At 36.4% G+C, this 21,475-nt stretch overlaps 1 protein-coding gene and 1 long non-coding RNA gene across 3 annotated transcripts in view; one reads left to right on the top strand and one right to left on the bottom strand.

The window, feature by feature from the left end:
* LOC131550949 (corticotropin-releasing factor receptor 2) overlaps window positions 1–12,199 on the bottom strand; it is a 105,345-nt gene extending 93,146 nt beyond the window's left edge. For both annotated transcript variants that reach the window (XM_058793487.1, XM_058793496.1), the window contains exons 1-2: window positions 11,760–12,199; window positions 11,554–11,673 (exon numbers count right to left, since the gene is read on the bottom strand). In XM_058793487.1, the coding sequence (XP_058649470.1) occupies window positions 11,554–11,673; window positions 11,760–11,880 (241 nt within the window). In that variant the 5' untranslated portion in view covers window positions 11,881–12,199. The remainder of the gene's footprint in view (window positions 1–11,553; window positions 11,674–11,759) is intronic.
* Window positions 12,200–18,164: 5,965 nt separating this feature from the next.
* Window positions 18,165–20,445, top strand: LOC131529337 (uncharacterized). Its single transcript, XR_009268066.1, has 4 exons — window positions 18,165–18,232; window positions 18,726–18,802; window positions 19,341–19,428; window positions 20,174–20,445. It is a non-coding gene; the product is annotated as an uncharacterized LOC131529337 (long non-coding RNA).
* The last annotated feature ends 1,030 nt before the right edge of the window (window positions 20,446–21,475 follow it).

The raw sequence follows: 21,475 nt of genomic DNA, 5'->3' as shown, positions 1-21,475 counted from the left end.
ATGAGCTACTTTTAGCCTTAAGATGTTTTGTGAATACAGGCCCTGGCTTAAACTGGATGAGTACAACTAAAGAAAATACAGTAAAGAGAATAAGAAGTTTGATTCGTATATATTGTGTGCTAAAAAACAGCAAGAGCTTTTATTGCAAACAAGTTTAGCTTGTTGCTATAACTCTGGTTCCTCAATCACTGGAATAAAATGTCTTACAGATTACTTATGAATTACATACTGTAGATGGTGCTCATGTTGGCATTGAATAAGCAAACTGCTTTTTTTTTAAGAGAAACTACATAATAATACTTTACAGTTGTTTACATCTTAATAGTCACTGTTATTTTAATCCTGTTACTGAGATGCAGATCCATAAAATAAGGTGAGATGAACTGCATGTTCTCACACACTTTTTAAAGGGGATGTCTAATGTTATTTCATGCATTCTGACTTATTTACAGTGTTAAAGTGTTGGATTCTCATGCTAACCATGATTTAAGTCATATGAGTTGGACGTATGACAGAGTATTTATGTGCCAAATACACTCCTTTGAGGTTTGTATAAGTTTCAGAAAGTTTTTTTTTTTGAGTATGACCCCGTACAGAAGTCATCAGCAGCGCTGCACAGGACTTGCTCCTCCAAGTACTGGGACTTGTCATTTTGTTTTTGACAGCAAAATCAACAACGTCACCAAAGAAGTATGTTTTTGGTTGTGAAGGATATATAACCATGTTCACCTTCCCAAAGAACCCAGTATTAAGGGAACGGTGGATGCAAGTGTGTTTGTTTGTTCCCGGCATTTCTGTGACGAATGTTTTATAAACAAATTAAATAAAATTTAAGTCAATAAAGTTTTAGTTCCTGTTTTAAGTCGATATTATACAGCTTGCAGACAATCGCTACGCAAAAGCTGCTTGTTCTCATGACTCTTTAGCTCCCCCCACGGCACGCCTCCAGGAGCTTGATGGTTTTCGGAGAGAAGTGTAAAGCTGTATCTTTCTTTTATAAATCTGATCAAACTAAAGACTCTTCGGTACAGTGGCCCAGTAGTGCACAATACAACAAAATCCCCACAGCAGAAAAGAAATCGCCACAATACAACATATTGAACTAATTTAATTTTTTTGTGCTAATTTCATTGTGTTGCAGCTTGTTTCCGTTGTATTGTGCTAATTTCGTTGTGTTTTGCGGCTTGTTTCCGTCACGTTGTGCTAATTTCGTTCTGTTGTGCCTCGCTTCCGTTATGTTGGGCTAATTTCATTGTGTTGGGCTAATTTCATTGTGTTGCGGCTTGTTTCCATTGTGTTGCAATTTACAGAAGTTAAACCACAAACAGACCACCTTTCCAAAGGCAGGCAAGTAAACTATGTGACACTAACTGAAAGTGACCAACCATGACCAAGCCATCTAACAGAGCAATAACTTAAATATTAAATACCATTAGAGCTAGGTGTCAATGTACATTTGATAACAACAGAGCCCAAACCATGCAGTTCAATAGTTATTTGTTTAACAGATGAATGAGGAGGCAAAAGACATTCAATTCCAAACCAGTCAATTTGAAACAGGTGTGTGGAGGGCTTAAAGAGTGCTGGAGGAGGATGGCAAATGTGAGATGTATTTAAATAAAACTTTAGTATTAAATAAAGGAAAGAGATCAAAATAATGATAAGTTCCCATTCAAAATCAGATCTGGTCTCCAAACTTTCTAATGTATTCTGTCCTGTGAGCATTTCATCCATCTGATTTAAACTGTATACTTGAATCGGTTCTTTTAACAGATTATTCAAAAGAATCATTTTGTTCATGAATCAGACAATGGTCGAGTCGAACATTTATTCATGCAGCCATCGAGGTGAAAAAAATTGTAATACATTACTTATATATATATATATATAGCAACACCTCCTTTTCTTTAATATGTTACTCTGAGGGGGTTCAACAGAAATTCGATCGGTACTGAAAGATAAAACCACTTCACCAACAAATATTCTTTTTTCTATTTTATTCCCACAAGTGCACATTTATATAATTACCACAAAAAAAAACAATTTAAATAATAATTAAAGAATATGAACAAACAAGCAGTCTTTGTCTCTGTGTAAATGAATCAATGTAATAAATGAAACTTATCAACAATGTCCAGACTTTAGATGAACTGAAAGTGATGATGGTGATGAGATGAGTATAAATCCACAAGGTTATTTGAGAGCGATGCAATGATATAATCCAATAAGGAAGAAGAGAAGATAGTCAATGGCGTTCAGAGACCCGTTAACCTCAAAGCCGCGCTGAATCAAGCCATGTGCCGTAGCCTCACTACAGCATGCTGATACACAGATTCACAGATTCATACATCCTCTTCCCAGAGACGTGCAGTGAATCCAAATGGTGCTCATATAATGAACACAATGAAAACAACAAAAGAAGTATAGTCCAATAGTGATATAAATGAGCTGATATACAAGATGAAAAGTCCTTTCTACAAAAGAAAGTAAAATAGCTAACATCAGTCATTATGCATACAAATACACCAAGTCATTATCAAGGTCAGCCAATACTCACGTTTGAGCGTAAACTCTACGAGTTCTCAAAACAGGACTTAAAGGGGTGGTTTACTGCTTTTTTTCTTTGCTTGATTGTGTTTATGGGGTGCAATATAACATGTCTTCGTGTTTCGTTTGTTAAAAAATGCCTTATTTTTCATATATTTCACCTTTATTGTAAGCCGCTTTCTCCTCTGTCATTTGAACGACCGGTTGACTTCCTGATTCTCTGAAACCACTCCCTCAGAAACAGGCAATGGGCTCAGATTGGTTAGTTGGGCCGGTGTGTTGTGATTGGCTAAACTGTGTACTGCACATTGTCCGGAAACTTCACGCCCATTACCTTCACGGGGCGACTGTTGCATGTGCTCCGGTCAAATGTAAATAATGGTGTCAATATTGCCGTCTCAGTTTGAGCCAGAATCAGACCCAGAAAGCGGTAATGAAGAGAGTCAAGCAGAACTTCTGCAAGCACGGCTCTTACAAACATTTCTGAATGGAAGTTTGCTGTTGTGATTACATATCATTTTTTGAAGTTCGCACACGTTTGTCTTATACACACAAAATAGCATCGAACTAACTGGCTACTATAACCAAACAGCGTTGGCTTGTGTTTACACTCTTGATCAAATCGAAAAATTACGTCATAAAGTATACATGGAAAATACATTTACAAAATTAGTACATAATTACAAATTCGGGTCCAAAATGTTTGTACGTGTTTGTCATAGACACACGAAATAGCATTTAACTAACTGGCTACTAAAGCCAGCGTTGGCATTTGTTTATGACCTTGATAAAACTAAAACATTACGTCTGAAATTATACATGCAAATACATTTAAAATTATGAAATCTTACTTACAGGTTGTGGCCCAACAACTGCTGCCTCTGGTTTTAAAGTTGGAACTGCTCCATGTTTTAGTAATAGTTTCTGTGTGAATCCGGCATTGAACTCGTGTAGATTCTGGAAGCTGTCTTCCGTAAAATGCGCGGCACAGAGAGCTGAATTACGACTGTAATTGTCAGGAACATAATCAAACATAAATTTTAACCATTGTTGACGAACTACAGCGTCCGTAGGAAGCCCGAACACAGAAGACCTGACAGCTGGGTGAAAATAACACTGTTTCGACGGCATGACTACAACTCTCCACTATAACTCTTCCTCTTCTACAAAGCCGCAGAACATGGCCTTGCCCCCTCTTTGGCATGTTCCGGAGGGAGGGGTTGATGCAAATTTATGTGTTTTTTACGTATGCAACCCGGGAAGTATCTCGTTGTAGTCCCGTATGAGTCGTTTTTGTAGGCATTAAACTTCCTGATTTTTAAAAGACGATATCTCCGCTTACGTTGAACTTTCAGCGCAGCAACTTTGCAGATACTGTTCATGCACCAACAGCAACATTACACACTATTTAAAATGAAAAAAGTGAAATCGCAGTAAACCACCCCTTTAAAATATGTAGGCAGGTAGCATTAGTTCAACCAAGAGGTTTCCCTCAACCAAACAAACTAACTTGCTCTTTGGTGACCAGGCTTATATCCGGTAACCACGGTAACCCTCAAGCGGCTCCTAGTGGTATTACCCTTCAACCAGATACCTCGACTTAAGCAATAGCCAGTGAAAATACAATAATAAAAAAACAGGTAACGTTTAGACCAGTGTTTCTCAACTGGTGGGTCGTGAGACCGTTCTGAGTGGGTCGCGGAGTGTACGGCCAAATAAACGACATCAACTACAAAAAACATAATTATAATGTTTTTCTGATGCGAGACTTTTATTTTAAAAGACGTGAATGAAAGCTGTTGACACTTCTGTCAGATGCAGTTTAAGTAAAGAGTGGCTGAGAAAAACGCGCTGCGGTCAGATGAGATGTTGACAGGCTTAATGTCAGTGTCATTATTCTGTCCTTATTTTCTTAACATGAAATAAAAAGTCTCTCACCTCAGAAAAACGAACTATCCAGTCTTGTGAGACGTTATATACTGTGCTCATAGTGCGCACAGAACGCGCGAACGCGGCACCGCGCTGTGTATCAATTCACTAAAGCGCAGAAACTACGAACATGCAACGCGTGAAATATAACTGGTACTGCCTGTGTTAGCTGAGAAGAATTTGCATGAAGGTATGATATTCATTCTATTCAGGAGCATGTTCCACGTTTCATTAACAGTTCATGTTAGTATTGACCATATGCACAGAGCGCTATTTAGAACTTCCGGATAAAGATAAGCCAGCTCGTAATCTTCCGGTGAAGCTCATTTTATATGTGCTATATAGGTAGAGACTCTCACAGAAACATCTCCTGCCTCATTCTTACCAGAAACTGAGAAACAAAATAATTGCAACATTGTAAATAATGATTGTGGAATTAACATACAGTTTCATGTTATTAAAGAACATATAATTTTATATGCAGAGTCCAGGAAAGTACCCACGTCAGTATAACTGTGCATTTAAATGCTGACAAATAAACACTATCATAGGCAGTTAGATTAATCTCTTAAACGACGTAATGGTATTCTCGATTAATCAATATCTTACCTTCAAAGCCATGAACACATTTTTAAAATCTTATAAAATTTTAAGCCATTTATGGTTTCTCATTTCTGTGTGGTAAAATTCCCATTATTAAAGGTTCAGCTTTCATTCATGAAGATGACATGAAGAAATATGCTAAAAACGTGTCTCGGCGAAAAATAGACTTTTTAAGATGAAAATGAAATTACCGTTATAACCAAGAGATGGCAGTAGAGGATCACTCATTGGCTGCAGCTGCCATTTCAACTTAGTTTTTCACGTCTTTTGATTTATTATAAAATAAATATTATAACAAATTTAGTACTTTGTCGCACTGAAGTATAAAGTAGGCTATAGCAAGTGCAGGAAGTCACAAATTCACAGTCAAATACAAATTAAATAAGTTGGTATAACAAATAAATAATGCATTCAGTATTTTGAAATGTTTAGATTTAATTTAAATAACTAGGCTACATCGTTTAAGTTTTATCCAACACAGACCTGTAGTTTTGTTAGTCTGAATTTAGTCTGAATCACTTAATGCACAGCTTTATTTTGACATCGGCTCGTCAGGTGATTCATTCCGTCGCCGCTGTCAATCATAGCAATGACTCGCAGCATGATTTAACGGATTCCCTCGCGTAAGTTTAACATTCGCATTTTGTCATTCCTGAAACGGAATATGTAGAAGTTTGGTCATCTTAGACAAACAAAACTTTTCTCCTAAATGTGAATGGATTATGTAGAGAAACCGAGTAAAGGACGCTCTTCTTACTGCACAGTACACTTGACCGGAAATGACTGAGCTGGCTTATCTACAACCAGGAAGTAACCGTGCATAAGGTCAATTGTATAGACGGTTTCATCAGGCGCACGCGCCTGGACCAGAGTTAACTTCCGGTCTATGTTTGTTTATCGGTCCTGTTAGTGGCGCCGGCTACAAATACAGTTAAAGTTAAAGTGATGAGTAATAAAGTTGGGCTCAGGTTGTTGTGCTGTGGGATGTGTTTCACATACATTTATTGATTTGTGGCGACCCCCCACGATATCAAAACTGACCGATTTTCCAAAAGGCTTCGTTGAATAAACGTAATGCACGTTTAAAAATCAAAACGAGGCGCAGGTGTTTTTATATCACTGTATTTCTGAAGGAACACGGTCTTTAGAAAATGTTCGATGTCATTTTCATTTCTTCTTGCATGTTATATGCCTGATAAAGCAGCGTTTGTAAGCTCAGCGCTGCTTTGTGTAACGTACAGCCCAACAGCCGTTTCCGGGGAAACCTCTAGTTCTCCCGCTTTTCCTCCTGCTGGCAGAGAATGAATTTGCATTTTTAATAAATCCGTCCAAGTAGTTATCGCTGCATCTCAGTCCGTCTGATTTACGCAGCAAACATATTTTGCTTGTTATCAAAACATAATCTACTCTAGAGGGACTTAGCTGTTGTTACTGATTGTATTTGGATGTCTACCGGAAGTTAAGTTAGGGCCACAAAAGCGCGCATGCACAGTAACGTTTGTTTATGTTGTTGCCGTTGAAACCGTCTATATTCACCATGGTAACTGTTGTTTCCATAACCCAAAAATACAATGTTATTTTCACTTTATGTCATTTTGTGTATGTTTAAATGACTGTGGTGGCTCAAATCAACTTAATTGTATTAACAAAAACTAGTTTAGGCCTGCTATTTAATAGCCTTAACTTACAGGCTGTTTATTCAGAATTAATCATATTCTTAACAGTCTTAACTTAATTTTTGTGAAATAAATTGGCTTTGTTTTTTTGTTTGTTTTTTTAACACATATACACACACACACATATACATATATATATATATATATATATATATATATATAGATGGTAAGTGGGTGACGGCTTGATGACCATGGGAAACCGTGGGTCCCAAGGCCAAACCAGTTGAGAACCACTGGTTTAGACCGTTACAATACATATATATATATATATATATATATATATAAAATGTATGTATATACAGTATCTCACAGAAGTGAGTACACCCCTCACATTTTTGTAAATATTTTATTATATCTTTTCATGTGACAACACTGAAGAAATGACACTTTGCTACAATGTAAAGTAGTGAGTGTACAGCTTGTATAACAGTGTAAATTTGCTGTCCCCTCAAAATACCTCAACACACAGCCATTAATGTCAAAACCGCTGGCCACAAAAGTGAGTACACCCCTAAGTGAAAATGTTCAAATTGGGCCCAATTAGCCATTTTCTCTCCCCGCTGTCATGTGACTCGTTAGTGTTACAAGGTCTCAGGTGTGAATGGGGAGCAGGTGTGTTAAATTTGGTGTTATCTCTCTCACTCTCTCATACTGGTCACTGGAAGTTCAACATGGCACCTCATGGCAAAGAACTCTCTGAGGATCTGAAAAAAAGAATTGTTGCTCTACATAAAGATGGCGTAGGCTATAAGAAGATTGCCAAGACCCTGAAACTGAGCTGCAGCACGGTGGCCAAAACCATACAGTGGTTTAACAGGACAGGTTCCACTCAGAACAGGCCTCGCCATGGTCGACCAAAGAAGTTGAGTGCACATGCTCAGCGTCATATCCAGAGGTTGTGTTTGGGAAATAGACGTATGAGTGCTGCCAGCATTGCTGCAGGGGTTGAAGGGGTGGGGGGGTCAGCCTGCCAGTGCTCAGACCATACGCCGCACACGGCATCAAATTGGTCTGCATGGCTGTCGTCCCAGAAGGAAGCCTCTTCTAAAGATGATGCACAAGAAAGCCCGCAAACAGTTTGCTGAAGACAAGCAGACTAAGGACATTGATTACTGGAACCATGTCCTGTGGTCTGATGAGACCAAGATAAACTTATTTGGTTCAGATGGTGTCAAGCGTGTGTGGCGGCAACCAGGTGAGGAGTGCAAAGACAAGTGTGTCTTGCCTACAGTCAAGCATGGTGGTGGGAGTGTCATGGTCTGGGGCTGCATGAGTGCTGCCGGCACTGGGGAACTACAGTTCACTGAGGGAACCATGAATGCCAACATGTACTGTGACATACTGAAGCAGAGACTGGGTTGCAGGGCAGTATTCCAACATGATAATGACCCCAAACACACCTCCAAGACGACCACTGCCTTGCTAAAGAAGCTGAGGGTAAAGGTGATGGACTGGCCAAGCATGTCTCCAGACCTACACCTATTGAGCATCTGTGGGGCATCCTCAAACGGAAGGTGGAGGAGCGCAAGGTCTCTAACATCCACCAGCTCTGTGATGTCGAGGAGTGGAAGAGGACTCCAGTGGCAACCTGTGAAGCTCTGGTGAACTCCATGCCCAAGAGGCTTAAGGCAGTGCTGGAAAATAATGGTGGCCACACAAAATATTGACACTTTGGGCTCAATTTGAACATTTTCACTTAGAGGTGTACTCACTTTTGTGGCCAGCGGTTTAGACATTAATGGCTGTGTGTTGAGTTATTTTGAGGGGACAGCAAATTTACACTGTTATACAAGCTGTACACTCACTACTTTACATTGTAGCAAAGTGTCATTTCTTCAGTGTATAAGAAAATCAGATATAATAAAATATTTACAAAAATGTGAGGGGTGTTCTCACTTCTGTGAGATACTGTGTGTATATATATATATATATATATATATATATACATATAATTTTCAATATATACAAAGCAAAGACACATTTAAGGTACATCAAGGCTAAAAGGGCACTATAGGGTAAAAGGCACATTGTTTTTTTTTTTTTTTTTTTATTCTGCTCTAAAGCATCAGATATCGTTAATATAATTTAAGTTGTGATAATCATATTTATACTCATATTTAAGGAAACCATTGTATATAAAAAATATCAATCATATCATAAAGTTTTCAGAATCTTTCCTTTTTAAAATATGTTTTCAGTATTTTTAAACTGAACATTTTGATGAAAAAAAAAATGCTTTTATTTGAGATTTGACATTTTCCATCATACATTCAATACTTTAATCATGATCTTGGCCTTGCCTAGCGCCATGCTTTACTGGTTGAGCTACAGGAATTATAATTTTTATTTTTTTACTATTTGATTGCATTTTTGTCATTTTAATGGGCTAATTTATAAGTATGATACAGTACATCAACATATTATAGACTGGTCATTTACTAGTGATTTGTTTATAATTTGTTCATTATCAACCAAAGTGTATTGAGATATTGATACTACAACAAATGTGTAAAATGAGTGGTTCAGAATACATCAATAAATAACTAATCATTAATCATTTACTAATGATTTATGATCATTTGATGATTTACAACATTTTTAGATTACTTACAGCACATTTGTGACATCTTAACATATCACTTACAAATTATCTACAAATTTCTATTATGTTTAGTAACTGATTATTTCATCAATAATGAAACCATTTTAAGTGAACTTTATTATAAAGTGTTACCCTGTGAAGCAGAGGGAGATACCAGCACTGAGTATCTGTGCCTTAAAATGGATTACTTGGAGAGACAGCACCAGACAGCTGGATGGTTCTTGCCAACAGGAGGGTTTAGACACGACTGCTATAGGCGAAGTGCCTTGGGCAGCAGCTCTGCACAGCAGAAGAGTTCAGTGACACCATGCTATTACACATAACTTCGATGCAAGCTATAAATAATCCTTCAAGTTAGGTTTGTCTCATCGATTTAAGTTAAGTCTGAGAAAGCAAATATGATTTCTTTGATAAACAACTTCTAGATTCACCAAATTCAATAATGTGTCCATAATTATGTAATGCATTCAGCTGAGAATTTTCTTGTAATCCATTGTACTCACTGTGATAGCACTGTTTAGTTGCATGTGCTGTATGTGTTGTTTTAGCACTCACTACACTAAAGCAATAATGTAAATCAGGTAAAGCTGCAAACACATTATCTATTGGTTATAACACACTTCTCCGTCATTTGATGAATTACTGATGCCATGATTGCTATAAATGAGCATAAAATCTCTTTTTAAACAAACGTCTGTGACATTAACTATGGTAAACAAACAGTGCTGACCTTTGTGAATGAAACACATAATAAACCTAATTATAAACCACAGAAAGGAGGCACCATCAGGTCACTATGAGCAAACAGAGATATATTTTACTATTTAAAATACACATTCGGCGCTCAGCAGTGAAAGGCTTAAATTTGCCCAGGAGCCCTGTATTATCCTCTAATGTGAAAGTCACATCAATACACTGAACAAAGTTACACGCTGTGCAAGCTCACAGGAGGAAATCGCTAAGCACTGATTTGTGATCATAACCGCCAGCAGATAAGAGACATTTGGAAAATCTACATTTATATGCATGCAGTGATTTTATCATAAATCATATTAAAATGCAATGATAAAACCAACTGCAGCTGGAGAGAGATTACACATAGATCATACTGTATTCAATACTGCATGTCTGCTCCATGTCTTCTGAACTAATGTTTCAAGATCTGAACATCATGAGGTCATGATTACATAATTATGACAATTACATAATCATGTATATACAATCAGAAAGTATTGTTTTTTTATTAAGGGATAATAAATATGCCTCCTACAATTTGGCATTTTGCAGTGGCATTTGTTGCTGATTTATGAGGACATACTTTATAGTGTGCTGTCCATTTATGTCAAATACCGAATTAATGTTTTTAAAAAATTATTAACTATGAAATATAATCAACATCAAGTAAAACAGTCGCCGTATGTAAGGTACAAGTTAACACACAATAAATGCTCTTTAAACACACCTTATGTTAGATTTTACCACTGTATTGTCTACCATCGCGTGGAATTTAATGAATGAATGTATTCACTGTTTCAAATTATAAGAAGTGTTTTCCACATTTCCTGTGTTTCAGAAAACAGACAATATGATAAATATGCAAAACGTATACAGTTTCCATCCAACTCAGTAACATGTCATGTTATTTTAAGGCATATTTATTCAGATAAAATAAGTTATCCTTGCATCACTGTGACTGAGTGTCAGCATGGATGCAATGCAGTGTGTGTGTGTGTGTGTGTGTGTGTGTGTGTGTTAAGAGAACTTCGCTGTCCAGCTTCATTTCACACATTAATTCAAAGAACATGTGGCAGGGCAGATAACATTGTCTGCAGATGCACAATTGGTGAGCAAACAATTGGCTAAATTATTAATATCATGTCATTTGTATTTATAACCATTGTAAAACTAGCTTTGAGAGGAAAAATACCAAAGGCTATACATGTCCTTTAAATCTTATAAGCTGTGAAATGTTCTAACAGAAATGATAAAATATCTATTTATATCTATATATCTGTCTATCTATCTATCTATCTATCTATCTACTCACTTTGCAGAGCAAATTTTTCTATATATATTTTAACTTTGACTGAAGGACTGACCCGCAGATATATAGGTTATGCACATAAATGCAAAGGGTCGCTCAAACCTTATCCTCGGACGTTTTTAATGAATAGAAAGCAGATAGGAGCCACTTACTAGTGGTGTTGTATTTGACGCCGTTAATGTACTCTGGACAGGGTCGCTCAATTATCCGTCCAGAGTTGCTTCTTGGCCAGCAAGTTCCGATTTCATCCGTGGTGGCGTTACAATAGAGACCTTAGAGGAAAATACAACCGGTGTTGGTTAATGTGCATTATAAGAGCTGAATAAAACAAATGCGCTAACAGAGAAGGTAATCCCACCGTCGACACTCATCGACGCGAAAGACGAATTCTCATATAAAGTGTCCTGAAAAGCATCCATAAGAGTACAGTTAGTGTCGCCGAATTCCTCTATGAAGAACTGAAAGAGGGACGCATCCATGATTACACGCAAGTAAAAGCTTCAGTAGGTAGAAGAAGCGATGACTCTGCCTCTCTGTCAACTTGATACAGTTCTGTCTCTTCTTCACTGATGACAAATGCTCCTTGAGCGCGTGTGACCGCGCGATTCAAGCAATCCTGGGGATTGTTTTGTGCGCGCGTCCATTGACAGGACGATGGTGATGTCATGATGAAGTGTCGAGGATCAAAGCGGCCGCTCTAACAATATTTCCTTCTAAAGACTCCTTCTCTTCATTGCACGTTGACGTCCTAAAATATTTTGTTATTAATGTTTGAAATGTTAAGATAATCTGCATGTACAGTTAGGTCCACATATATTTGGACACTGATACATAATTTCGGCTCTGTATGCCACCAGAATAGAATTAAAATGAAACAATCAAGATGAAATTGAAGTTCAGACTTTAAGCTTTAATTCATGAGGTTGAACAACAATATAACATAAAATACTTAGGAATTACAACCATTTTTATACACAGTCCCCCCATTTTCCGGGGGATTCAAATGTAATTGGACAAATAAATATAATCATAAATAAAATGTTCATTTTTAATATTTTGTTGAGAATCTTTTGCAGGCAATGACTGCCTTAATTCTGGAACTCATGGACATCACCAGAGGCTGGGTTTCCCGTACTGCAGCTGACTTCAGTAGTTGCTTGTTTGTGGATCTTTCTGCCTTTAGCTTCGTCTTCAGCAGGTGAAATGCAGCTCAATCGGGTTGAGATCAAGATATTGACTTTGGCCATTGCAAAATATTTCACTTTTTACCTTCAAAAACTGCTGGGTTGCTTTTGCTGTATGTTTTGGGTCATTGTCTATTTGTACTATAAAGCGCCGTCCAATCAACTTTGCTGCATTTGACTGAATCTGGGCAGAGAGTATATCTCTATACACTTCAGAATTCTTCCGGCTGCTTCTGTCTTCTGTCACGTCATCACTAAACAACCCAGTGTCACTGAAGCCATGCAGCTCATGCATCACACTGCTCCATGTTTCACAGATGATGTTGTATGCTTTGGATCATGAGCTGTTCTAAGCCTTCTACATATTTTTTTCTTCCTGTCATTCTGGTACAGGATGATCATTATATTAGCCATCCAAGGAATGCTTTTCCAGAAGTGGTCTGGCTTTTTTAAAAGGTTTTTTTTTTTTTTTTGCAAAGTCTAATTTTCCACCTCCTGGAGAGGTTTTTCTTTTGGGTGGATGAGGTGAAAGGGTTTTTCTTTTACCATGGAGAGGATTCTCTGATCATCCACCACTGTTGTCCTCCATGGATGTCCATGCCTTTTTATGTTGCTGAGCTCACCAATGCATTCTTTTGAAGTGTTGATTTGGCCGCTCCTAATGTTCATGCTATCTCTCTGATGGATTTGTTTCGTTTTTGAAGCCTAACAATTGTCTGTTTCACTTGCATGGAGACATCCGACCGCATGATCTTGGTTCACACCAACAGCTTTCAAATGCAAATGGCACACTTAGAATCAACTCCAAACCCTTTACCTGCTTAAATAATGAAGGAACAGCCCGCATCTGTCCATGATATCAGATTATGCCAAAAAAAGAGAAAATGTGTACATTTGAAATTAAATTTGATATGTCTAGTGTTGTCAAGTTTTTTTGTATTGAGCTATTTTTATACTGGAAGCCCCTGGATTTCAATTTTGAGCCATTTCCCCCCAAAACGCTATTTTTGAGAGGCTGGTTTTGTTAAGCAGACCAGGCAACCCTGTATATATTCAATATGTAGTGCAGTTTACCTTTAACTCTTTCAAAGATTGACAAATCACATTAAAATTTAAGCGCTCAGCTAACCACAGATGGTCCCTCCTGTCTCTTGTTTCTAAAAGTCTAGTTATGTTCATTCTTAAAATGAACATGATAACATCATTAATAACGATGTTTTCTAACTCTAATTTTCTTGTAACACCATTACCTTGTCATCTGAGGGCCCCAGTGATGTTATAAATTTGCATGGCTTAATAATAAAATAAAATAATAAAATATGAGGTGCCAAACAGGAAATAATTATATAAAAATCTTACATATGATATGATAAGATAATGATATGCAATACATATGATGTAAATCTTAATATATACTTATAAGTCTGAATATATAACTGTAAATCTGAATATATATTTATAAGTATGAATATAGAAGTAAATCTGAATATATATATATATATATATATATATATATCAAACTCGTGGGGTTCATCATCTCATCCACCCAGGGGCACCAAACAGTGATTTTTTTATTAAAAACAGCTATGCACTTCATCTTAACACTACTTTTGCTGTTTCTAGACAGGTTTCTTTTGTAATGTTGTCGGGCCAAACTGGACAATGGTGGGTGGAGTTTGTGTAACTAGGCTATATTTAGACTGTTTTATAATCCCTTAAAAATCTGACACTGGCATAACATCTACTTTAGCATAGCCTAATGAACTTGAGCAAGTCCTTAGTTATGTAATTGAAATACTTATGGGTCTCTTCTCAAAGAATATCACTAAGCAGGGTGTGTGATGTCTTGCAGTGTTAGTCCAAATGCATTGCTGAAGAGAAAATCCTTTTTGTCTAATGCAACGAATAATGACTTTCTTTGAATAGATTCCTTAGGTCACACGACTGTCAGATTTGGAGAATGGTTTGATGATCAGAGATGCTGTTATTCCACTACATTTGTTCCAGGGCAAATTTCCTCCTGGTATTTTTACGCCAAGTTCAGGTGAAAAACCTTTGAGAAGTCAGCAAGCAGTTTCATGTTCTCAAAGAGCAGAAGAAGCCCGAGCTGAGCTGCAGAAATGGAGCGTTACATCAGTGTCGCATAATTTAGGGGATCAAACACTTGCAAATCTACAAGTGATCAGAGAGCATTTTTTAGAGTCCTGCAGCAGTGTGTAAAATCATCTTCTTCTCTCTCTTTTGTACCCTGAAACCAATGACTGTCACGTGTGCTTAGATTTTATGTTTGATGTTTTTAGTTCATGACCTTAATTGTGTCATGCCTTTTATTTTGAAGTTCATTCTTGTTCATTGCCTCAGTCTTGTTCACCGTTTCCTGCTCCTCATGTTCCTGTTTCCTGCAGTAATTTCCTTCAGGTGTTACTTGGTGAACTAATTAGTTCAAATGTATTTATAGCCCTCATGTTTCATTCCAGTCAAGGATTTGGTAGCGAATGTCCACTGAACGCAAGCTGAAATGAACATACACTACCTATAAAAAACAGTCAATACTGGTTATTAATGTTTGTGAAAGAAGTCTCTCATGCTCACTGGTCCCTTTAACTCTATGGTGAACTGGTTGATTATTCAAAGCTTTTCAATACAGTGCACACTAGTGACAGCTTATGGTCAAAAGGTGGAAAAAGGCACTTTGGTCCCTGTATTTTGGCAAATCATAATAAATTAAGACTTGTGAGGAATTTGAATTTGTTTTTCCACACCACCAAAACACCCTCTGAGGCCTATTCCATGAAGCCAGTTTAGCAACAAGCCAGGTAAGTTTTAATTTAGTTTGTGCAAACTCCGGGTTTAAGACACCATGAAAGTGGTTTTGTTTTAAGCAATTTTCATTGACATAGCAACCTACGCTCCACAGTTAAACCACTGCAGGGCAGGTTATGTTCTGGTTTAGAAATCTGGCTTTGAGCAAAGTGACACATCTCTGACACAATAAAGTCACTCCACCAAAGTGCACAACATAGTAAAACATATTTAAAGATAAAATCATCTGGCTTTTAATGATGATTATTTATTATACAGTTGTATGTTTTCCCACTGACAAAGAAATGATCAGTCTATAATTTGAATGGTATGTTAGGTTTATTTGAACAGTGAGAGACAGAATAACAAAAACAACAAAAAAAAAAATTTCAGAAAAACGCATTTCAAAAAAGTTATAAATTGATTTGCATTTTAATGAGTGAAATAAGTATTTGAACCCATGCAAAACATGACTTAGTACTTGGTGGCAAAACCAAGGTCAGACGACCCTTTGATGCGGTGCAGTTGTCCTGTACCCTTAGCAGAAAAACACCCCCAAAGCATAATGTTTCCACGTTTGACGGTGGGGATGGTGTTTTTGGGGTCATAGACAGCATTCCTCCTCCTCCAAACACGGCGAGTTGAGTTGATGCCAAAGAGCTGGATTTTGGTCTCATCTGACCACAACACTTTCACCCAGTTCTCCTCTGAATCATTGGCAGACTTCAGATGGGCTGTACATGTGCTTTATTGAGCAGGAGTACCTTGCGGGCGCTGCAGGATTTCAGTCCTTCACGGCGTAGTGTGTTACCAATTGTTTTCTTGGTGACTATGGTCCCAGCTGCCTTGAGATCATTGACAAGATCCTCCCGTTTAGTTCTGGGCTGATTCCTCACCGTTCTCGTGATCATTGAATCTCCACGAGGTGAGATCTTGCATGGAGCCCCAGACCGAGGGAGATTGACAGTTATTTTGTGTTTCTTCCATTTGCGAATAATCGCACCAACTTTTGTCTCCTCCTCACCAAGCTGCTTGGCGATGGTCTTGTAGCCCATTCCAGCTTTGTGTAGGTCTACAATCTTGTCCCTGACATCCTCGGACAGCTCTTTGGTCTTGTCCACGGTGGAGAGTTTTGAATCTGATTGATTGATTGCTTCTGTGGACAGGTGTCTTTTATACAGGTAACAAACTGAGATTAGGAGCACTACCTTAAAGGGATTTAAAAAGCAACTCTCTTTAATCTCAGCTCTTTACCTGTATAAAAGACACCTGGAAGCCAGAAATCTTGCTAATTGATAGGGGATCAAATACTTATTTCACTCATTAAAATGCAAATCAATTTATAACTTTTTTTGAATTTTTTTGTTGTTGTTGTTGTTATTCTGCCTCTCACTGTTAAAATAAACCTACCATTAAAATTATATACTGATCATTTCTTTGTCAGTGGGCAAACATACAAAATCAGCAGGGGATCAAATAATTTTTTCCCTCACTGTATTTATTTTATGTGATTTACATAATTATACCATTAATCCATTATAAGAGCTATTTTAGTTTAATCATTTTTAAGCTTGTATTTTAAATTAATATAAATATATAAATATATACAGATATGATCAAGTTCTAGTTCTAGTTCTTTTATTTATAAAGCACATTTAAAACAGTCGCAAGACTGACCAAAGTGCTGTACAACATAAGGATCAAAGGTAAAAACACATTCAAACAACATCAACTTGCAAAAGCTAAAGAAAACAAGTGAGTTTTCAAAAGAGATTTAAAAACTGATAAAGATGGAGTAGCTCTGAGGCGTGCTGGCAGGCTGTTCCACAATCTAGTGCCCATCACAGAAAAAGCTGTATCTCCTCTGCGTTTCAACCTTGTGGAAGGAACCATAAGTATGTTTTGATTACCAGATCTTAAATCTATAGTAGGGTTATAAGTATGCAGCAATTCCGATAAGTAACGAGGGGCAAGGTTGTGTAAACATTTATAAACAAATAGGAGGATTTTCAAATTTGATTCTGAAAAGAGTAGACATGTAGTTGCAAATTTACTTATAGATAAGAAAATGTCTAAAGGGGACCATCTCTTCCCCTGCCTTTGGGGATATTTTCAGAGAGGACTGAGGGGGCAGGAGTGCTTAAAATTCCAGGACAAGATGAAGATGTGGATAGACAGCCTTTTGAATAACCCAGAAATGCAGAGGATCTTCTGTGTGTGAAATATTTGGGTCACTGAGGTACCTTTGAACCTCAGCTAGAATCACATTTCAGTCACATTTTTCATTATTCTGATTTCTACAACATGACTATTCAGTAAATACCACAGACATTTACCTGAGGGTCGATTAAGGATAGATTAAAAGAAACAAAATTTTATTAAATTCAGGTTGTCATGCATGATCCACGCACTGTAAACGATTTTTGTAATTTGAACAGTATTTTACTGTATTGTGTACAGTAAGATACTGTAAAATGTATATACAGTATTTTACTGTAAACTGCAAAGGATTATGGGAAAATATATGGTCACTACAGTAAACTACTGTAAATTTACAGTAGTGAACTTGCCCGCAAAAAACTAACCAATGGAAAGGGAGATTTATTTTGTTTGCTGTTTGGTGGAAGCAGCGGTAAAAGGACAAAAGAGACACCTTGCACTGTTAACTGCAAAAGGTTAGTATGTTATTTCTGTTTTATTCAAAACTGAGATATTTTAAGATGTTTTAACTTGTTAACAGCAAACTAACATTATTCATCGTGTCGTTTTTCATGTCAGGAGTTGGGCCTTTTTTTTATGACTGACGGCAGGATTAACGCCGCCATAACGGTGATAACATCCACTGGTGAGTAAATTCACCTATATTAGTCAAAATAAACCTTATTAAACCGAGAAACACGTTTGTAGGTTCTGCTGCCCTTTAATGCAAATTAGTTAATCTGGCGAGTCTTTACTTAACCTTAACAATAAACTAACGTGAAATAATGTTACTGAGGTAAAGTGCATTACCACTGTTTCAATTCAGTGGAGATTTTAAACAGTATTTTGTTTTAGTACTTCTTTTGTTTGTTCTTTTCAAATTTCTAGTCTAGATTTCGTCGACAACGTCGGAGGTGTATTTTGGAGCCTCTTCTTGTGAATGCCATAGTTTCGATGTGTAATTCTCTTCAAATGCTATTTAAGTTAGAAACGTGTGAACCGATGTTGTATGTAACTTTAGAGATGGTCCCTATTCAGTGAGATACGTAAAATAAAAATGTGAGCTAACATGAAACACTGAGGAAAACTGAGTTAAGAAATACCACTGTAAAGTACATCTTTTGTATTTTATTTTCAAGTTTGTGATCTTGTGGTAATGTCGTCTGCATCGGAGGAGTATTGGAGTCTTTTCCTGTGATTGCCGTCGTAACAACAGGTGAGCTTTCATCTAATGTTACTAAAGTAGCCAAATTAGCCACGGGCTGCTGTTCTCCACTAACTTACTTTATAAAGAGAGGAACGGGCTAGCAATATATTAATATAGTAAGTTTTGCTTATAAATATAAAAAATGTGGTAACACTTTACAATAAGGTTCATTGGTTAACATTAACGTTAGTTAAAAACATTAATGAACAATGCTTCTACAGCATTTATTAAGCTTAGTTAATGTTAATTTCAGCATTTACTAATGCATTATTAAAATCACAAGTTGTGTTTGTTAACATTAGTTAATGCACTGTGAACTAACATGGAATAAACAACAACTGTATTGTCATTAACTAACATTAATAAAGATTAATAGTGTAATAAATGCATTGTTCATCGTTTGTTCATGTTAACAAATGACACCTTATTGTAAAGTGTTACCAAAAATGTTTATTTTATTCAAAATGTTTTTATTACTGTACGGTAGTTTTTTTTCTGATTATAAACTATAGTAACACTAAAAGGGTGTTGTGACTGTCTGTTACAGGAGATTTCTCCAAGCAAAAACAAGATCCTGAATATGAGGCAGAATCATCATACAGCCAGCTGTCCGTTTTACATAAATGCAGAATTAGGTAACCCAAAATACATTTTGTTTTACATTGCATTTACATTCATGCATTTGCCAGATGCTTTTAGCCAAAGCAAGTTATATTGTATTTAATGTAGGGGAGCACGGGACACAACCTAACACTGACTTTCTTAGCATGTGTAAATCCACGTGGGGTTCAGAGTATAATTTTTTTATACACTTTAATTTCACACTTGTCTAGTACGAATATATTGCGTTGTTTCATAATTACAGGTGTATATGTTTTTCGTTATTTATCTCAATAGAATGGAAGTGACAACATTAAAACATTAATTTCATAATATTTATGCAATTTGTAAGTGCAAATTATAATTAATTACACTTGTCGCTTTAAAAAAAAAATTAAGCCACTTAGCCAATGTAACTTTTCAGCATAGCCTGTTTTATTTGACTTGTATCCCGTGTATTCTGATGCATAAATTAATGTCTCTGGGCTGAGCCCCGGATATCCACTCACCCTAGAACCGCCCCTGGAATCAAACCCATTAATTCAGCATTCTAGCACTTTGCTCTACTGATTGAGAATGCATTGTAAAAAGTGGAGCTTTAATAATTTGAATGTGATGGATCATCAACTAATTATGTACCTTCCTTTGTAGGTGTGTTCAGATGTAGTATATAAGGTTTTATTAACATCAAAGTGCATACAGCACCAAGTTTGACTGTTGAGGCAAATTCTGTAAACACTGCTTTGAAAAATAATGCTTTTTTTTTTCTTGTGCTTGCAGGTTCATTCAGATCTTTGTGGCACCAAATGCATTGAAAGTCACAGGTCAGCTGGCATTCTGGAAAGAGGGTGCAAAGAAAAAGGATCTGCCTGAATCCCATCCTGCTGTTTCTCATCGGAGAGCTTGTCAACTTTGACTGTCAAAATGACTGAAATTTAACACAACACAAACTCATTTTTACTGTATTATTTGATTTTATTAATACTACCCGTCAAAAGTATTTGAACAGTACGATTTTTAATGTTTTTAAAGAAGCCTCTTCTGCTTACCAAGCCTGCATTTATTTGATCCAAAGTACAGCAAAAACAGTACAATTTTGAAATATTTTTACTATTTAAAATAAATGTTTTCTATTTGAATATATTTTAAAATGTAAAATTTATTCCTGTCATCAAAGCTGAATTTTTAACATCATTACTCCAGTCTTCAGTGTCACATGATCCTTCAGAAATCATTCTAATATTCTGATTTGCTGCTCAAAAAAACTATTATTATTATTATTGTGTTGAAAACAGCTGAGTCTAATTTTTTCAGGTTTCCTTGATGAATAGAAAGTTCAGAACAGAATTTATCTGAAATAGAAATATTTTGTAACATTATAAATGTCTTTATCTTCATTTTAAACCATCTTTGTTAAATAAAAGTAGTAATTTCTATAATATATTATATTAGAATGATTTCTGAAGGATCATGTGACACTGAAGACTGGAGTAATGATGCTGAAAATTTAGCTTTGATCACAGGAATAAATTACATTTTAAAATATATTCAAATAGAAAGCTGTTATTTTAAATAGTAAAAATATTTCACAGTATTACTGATTTTGCAGTAAATAAATGCAGGCTTGGTGAGCAGAAGATAATTTTTTAAAAACATCAAAAATCTTACCGTTCAAAAACTTTTGACTGTTAGTGTACTTACTTGTTTTTGCTTTTCAGTATGTGTATGTTTTGCCATGATACAAAGTGCCCAGGGGACTGTTGTGATGACCTTTTTTTCAGCTAGTTCATCCTAGAGATCAAGACTTGTAATTTGTACTTTTAAAAAGAAAATGTTCAACAATTAAAAAGAATATTATCAGAACTAATGCTCATGAGTTATTGTGATTTTTATGGAGTTGGGGTGGTAAAAATAATGGATTGTGGTGCTGTGCCACAATTTGATTGTTTTTTACAGGTTAAAAATGTTTAAACTACATGAAAATAAACACTACAGCACTGATACTGTAAATGAAATTACGGTAAAAGTACTGTAAATGAAAATACGGTAATAATACTGTAAATGGAATGACACTACAATAAA

The sequence above is a fragment of the Onychostoma macrolepis genome, chromosome 02 (assembly GCF_012432095.1).
Source record: "Onychostoma macrolepis isolate SWU-2019 chromosome 02, ASM1243209v1, whole genome shotgun sequence".
Classification (NCBI taxonomy): Eukaryota; Metazoa; Chordata; class Actinopteri; order Cypriniformes; family Cyprinidae; genus Onychostoma; species Onychostoma macrolepis.
Note: the sequence above shows the minus strand (reverse complement) of the source record. Positions and strands in the feature narration are given on the sequence as shown.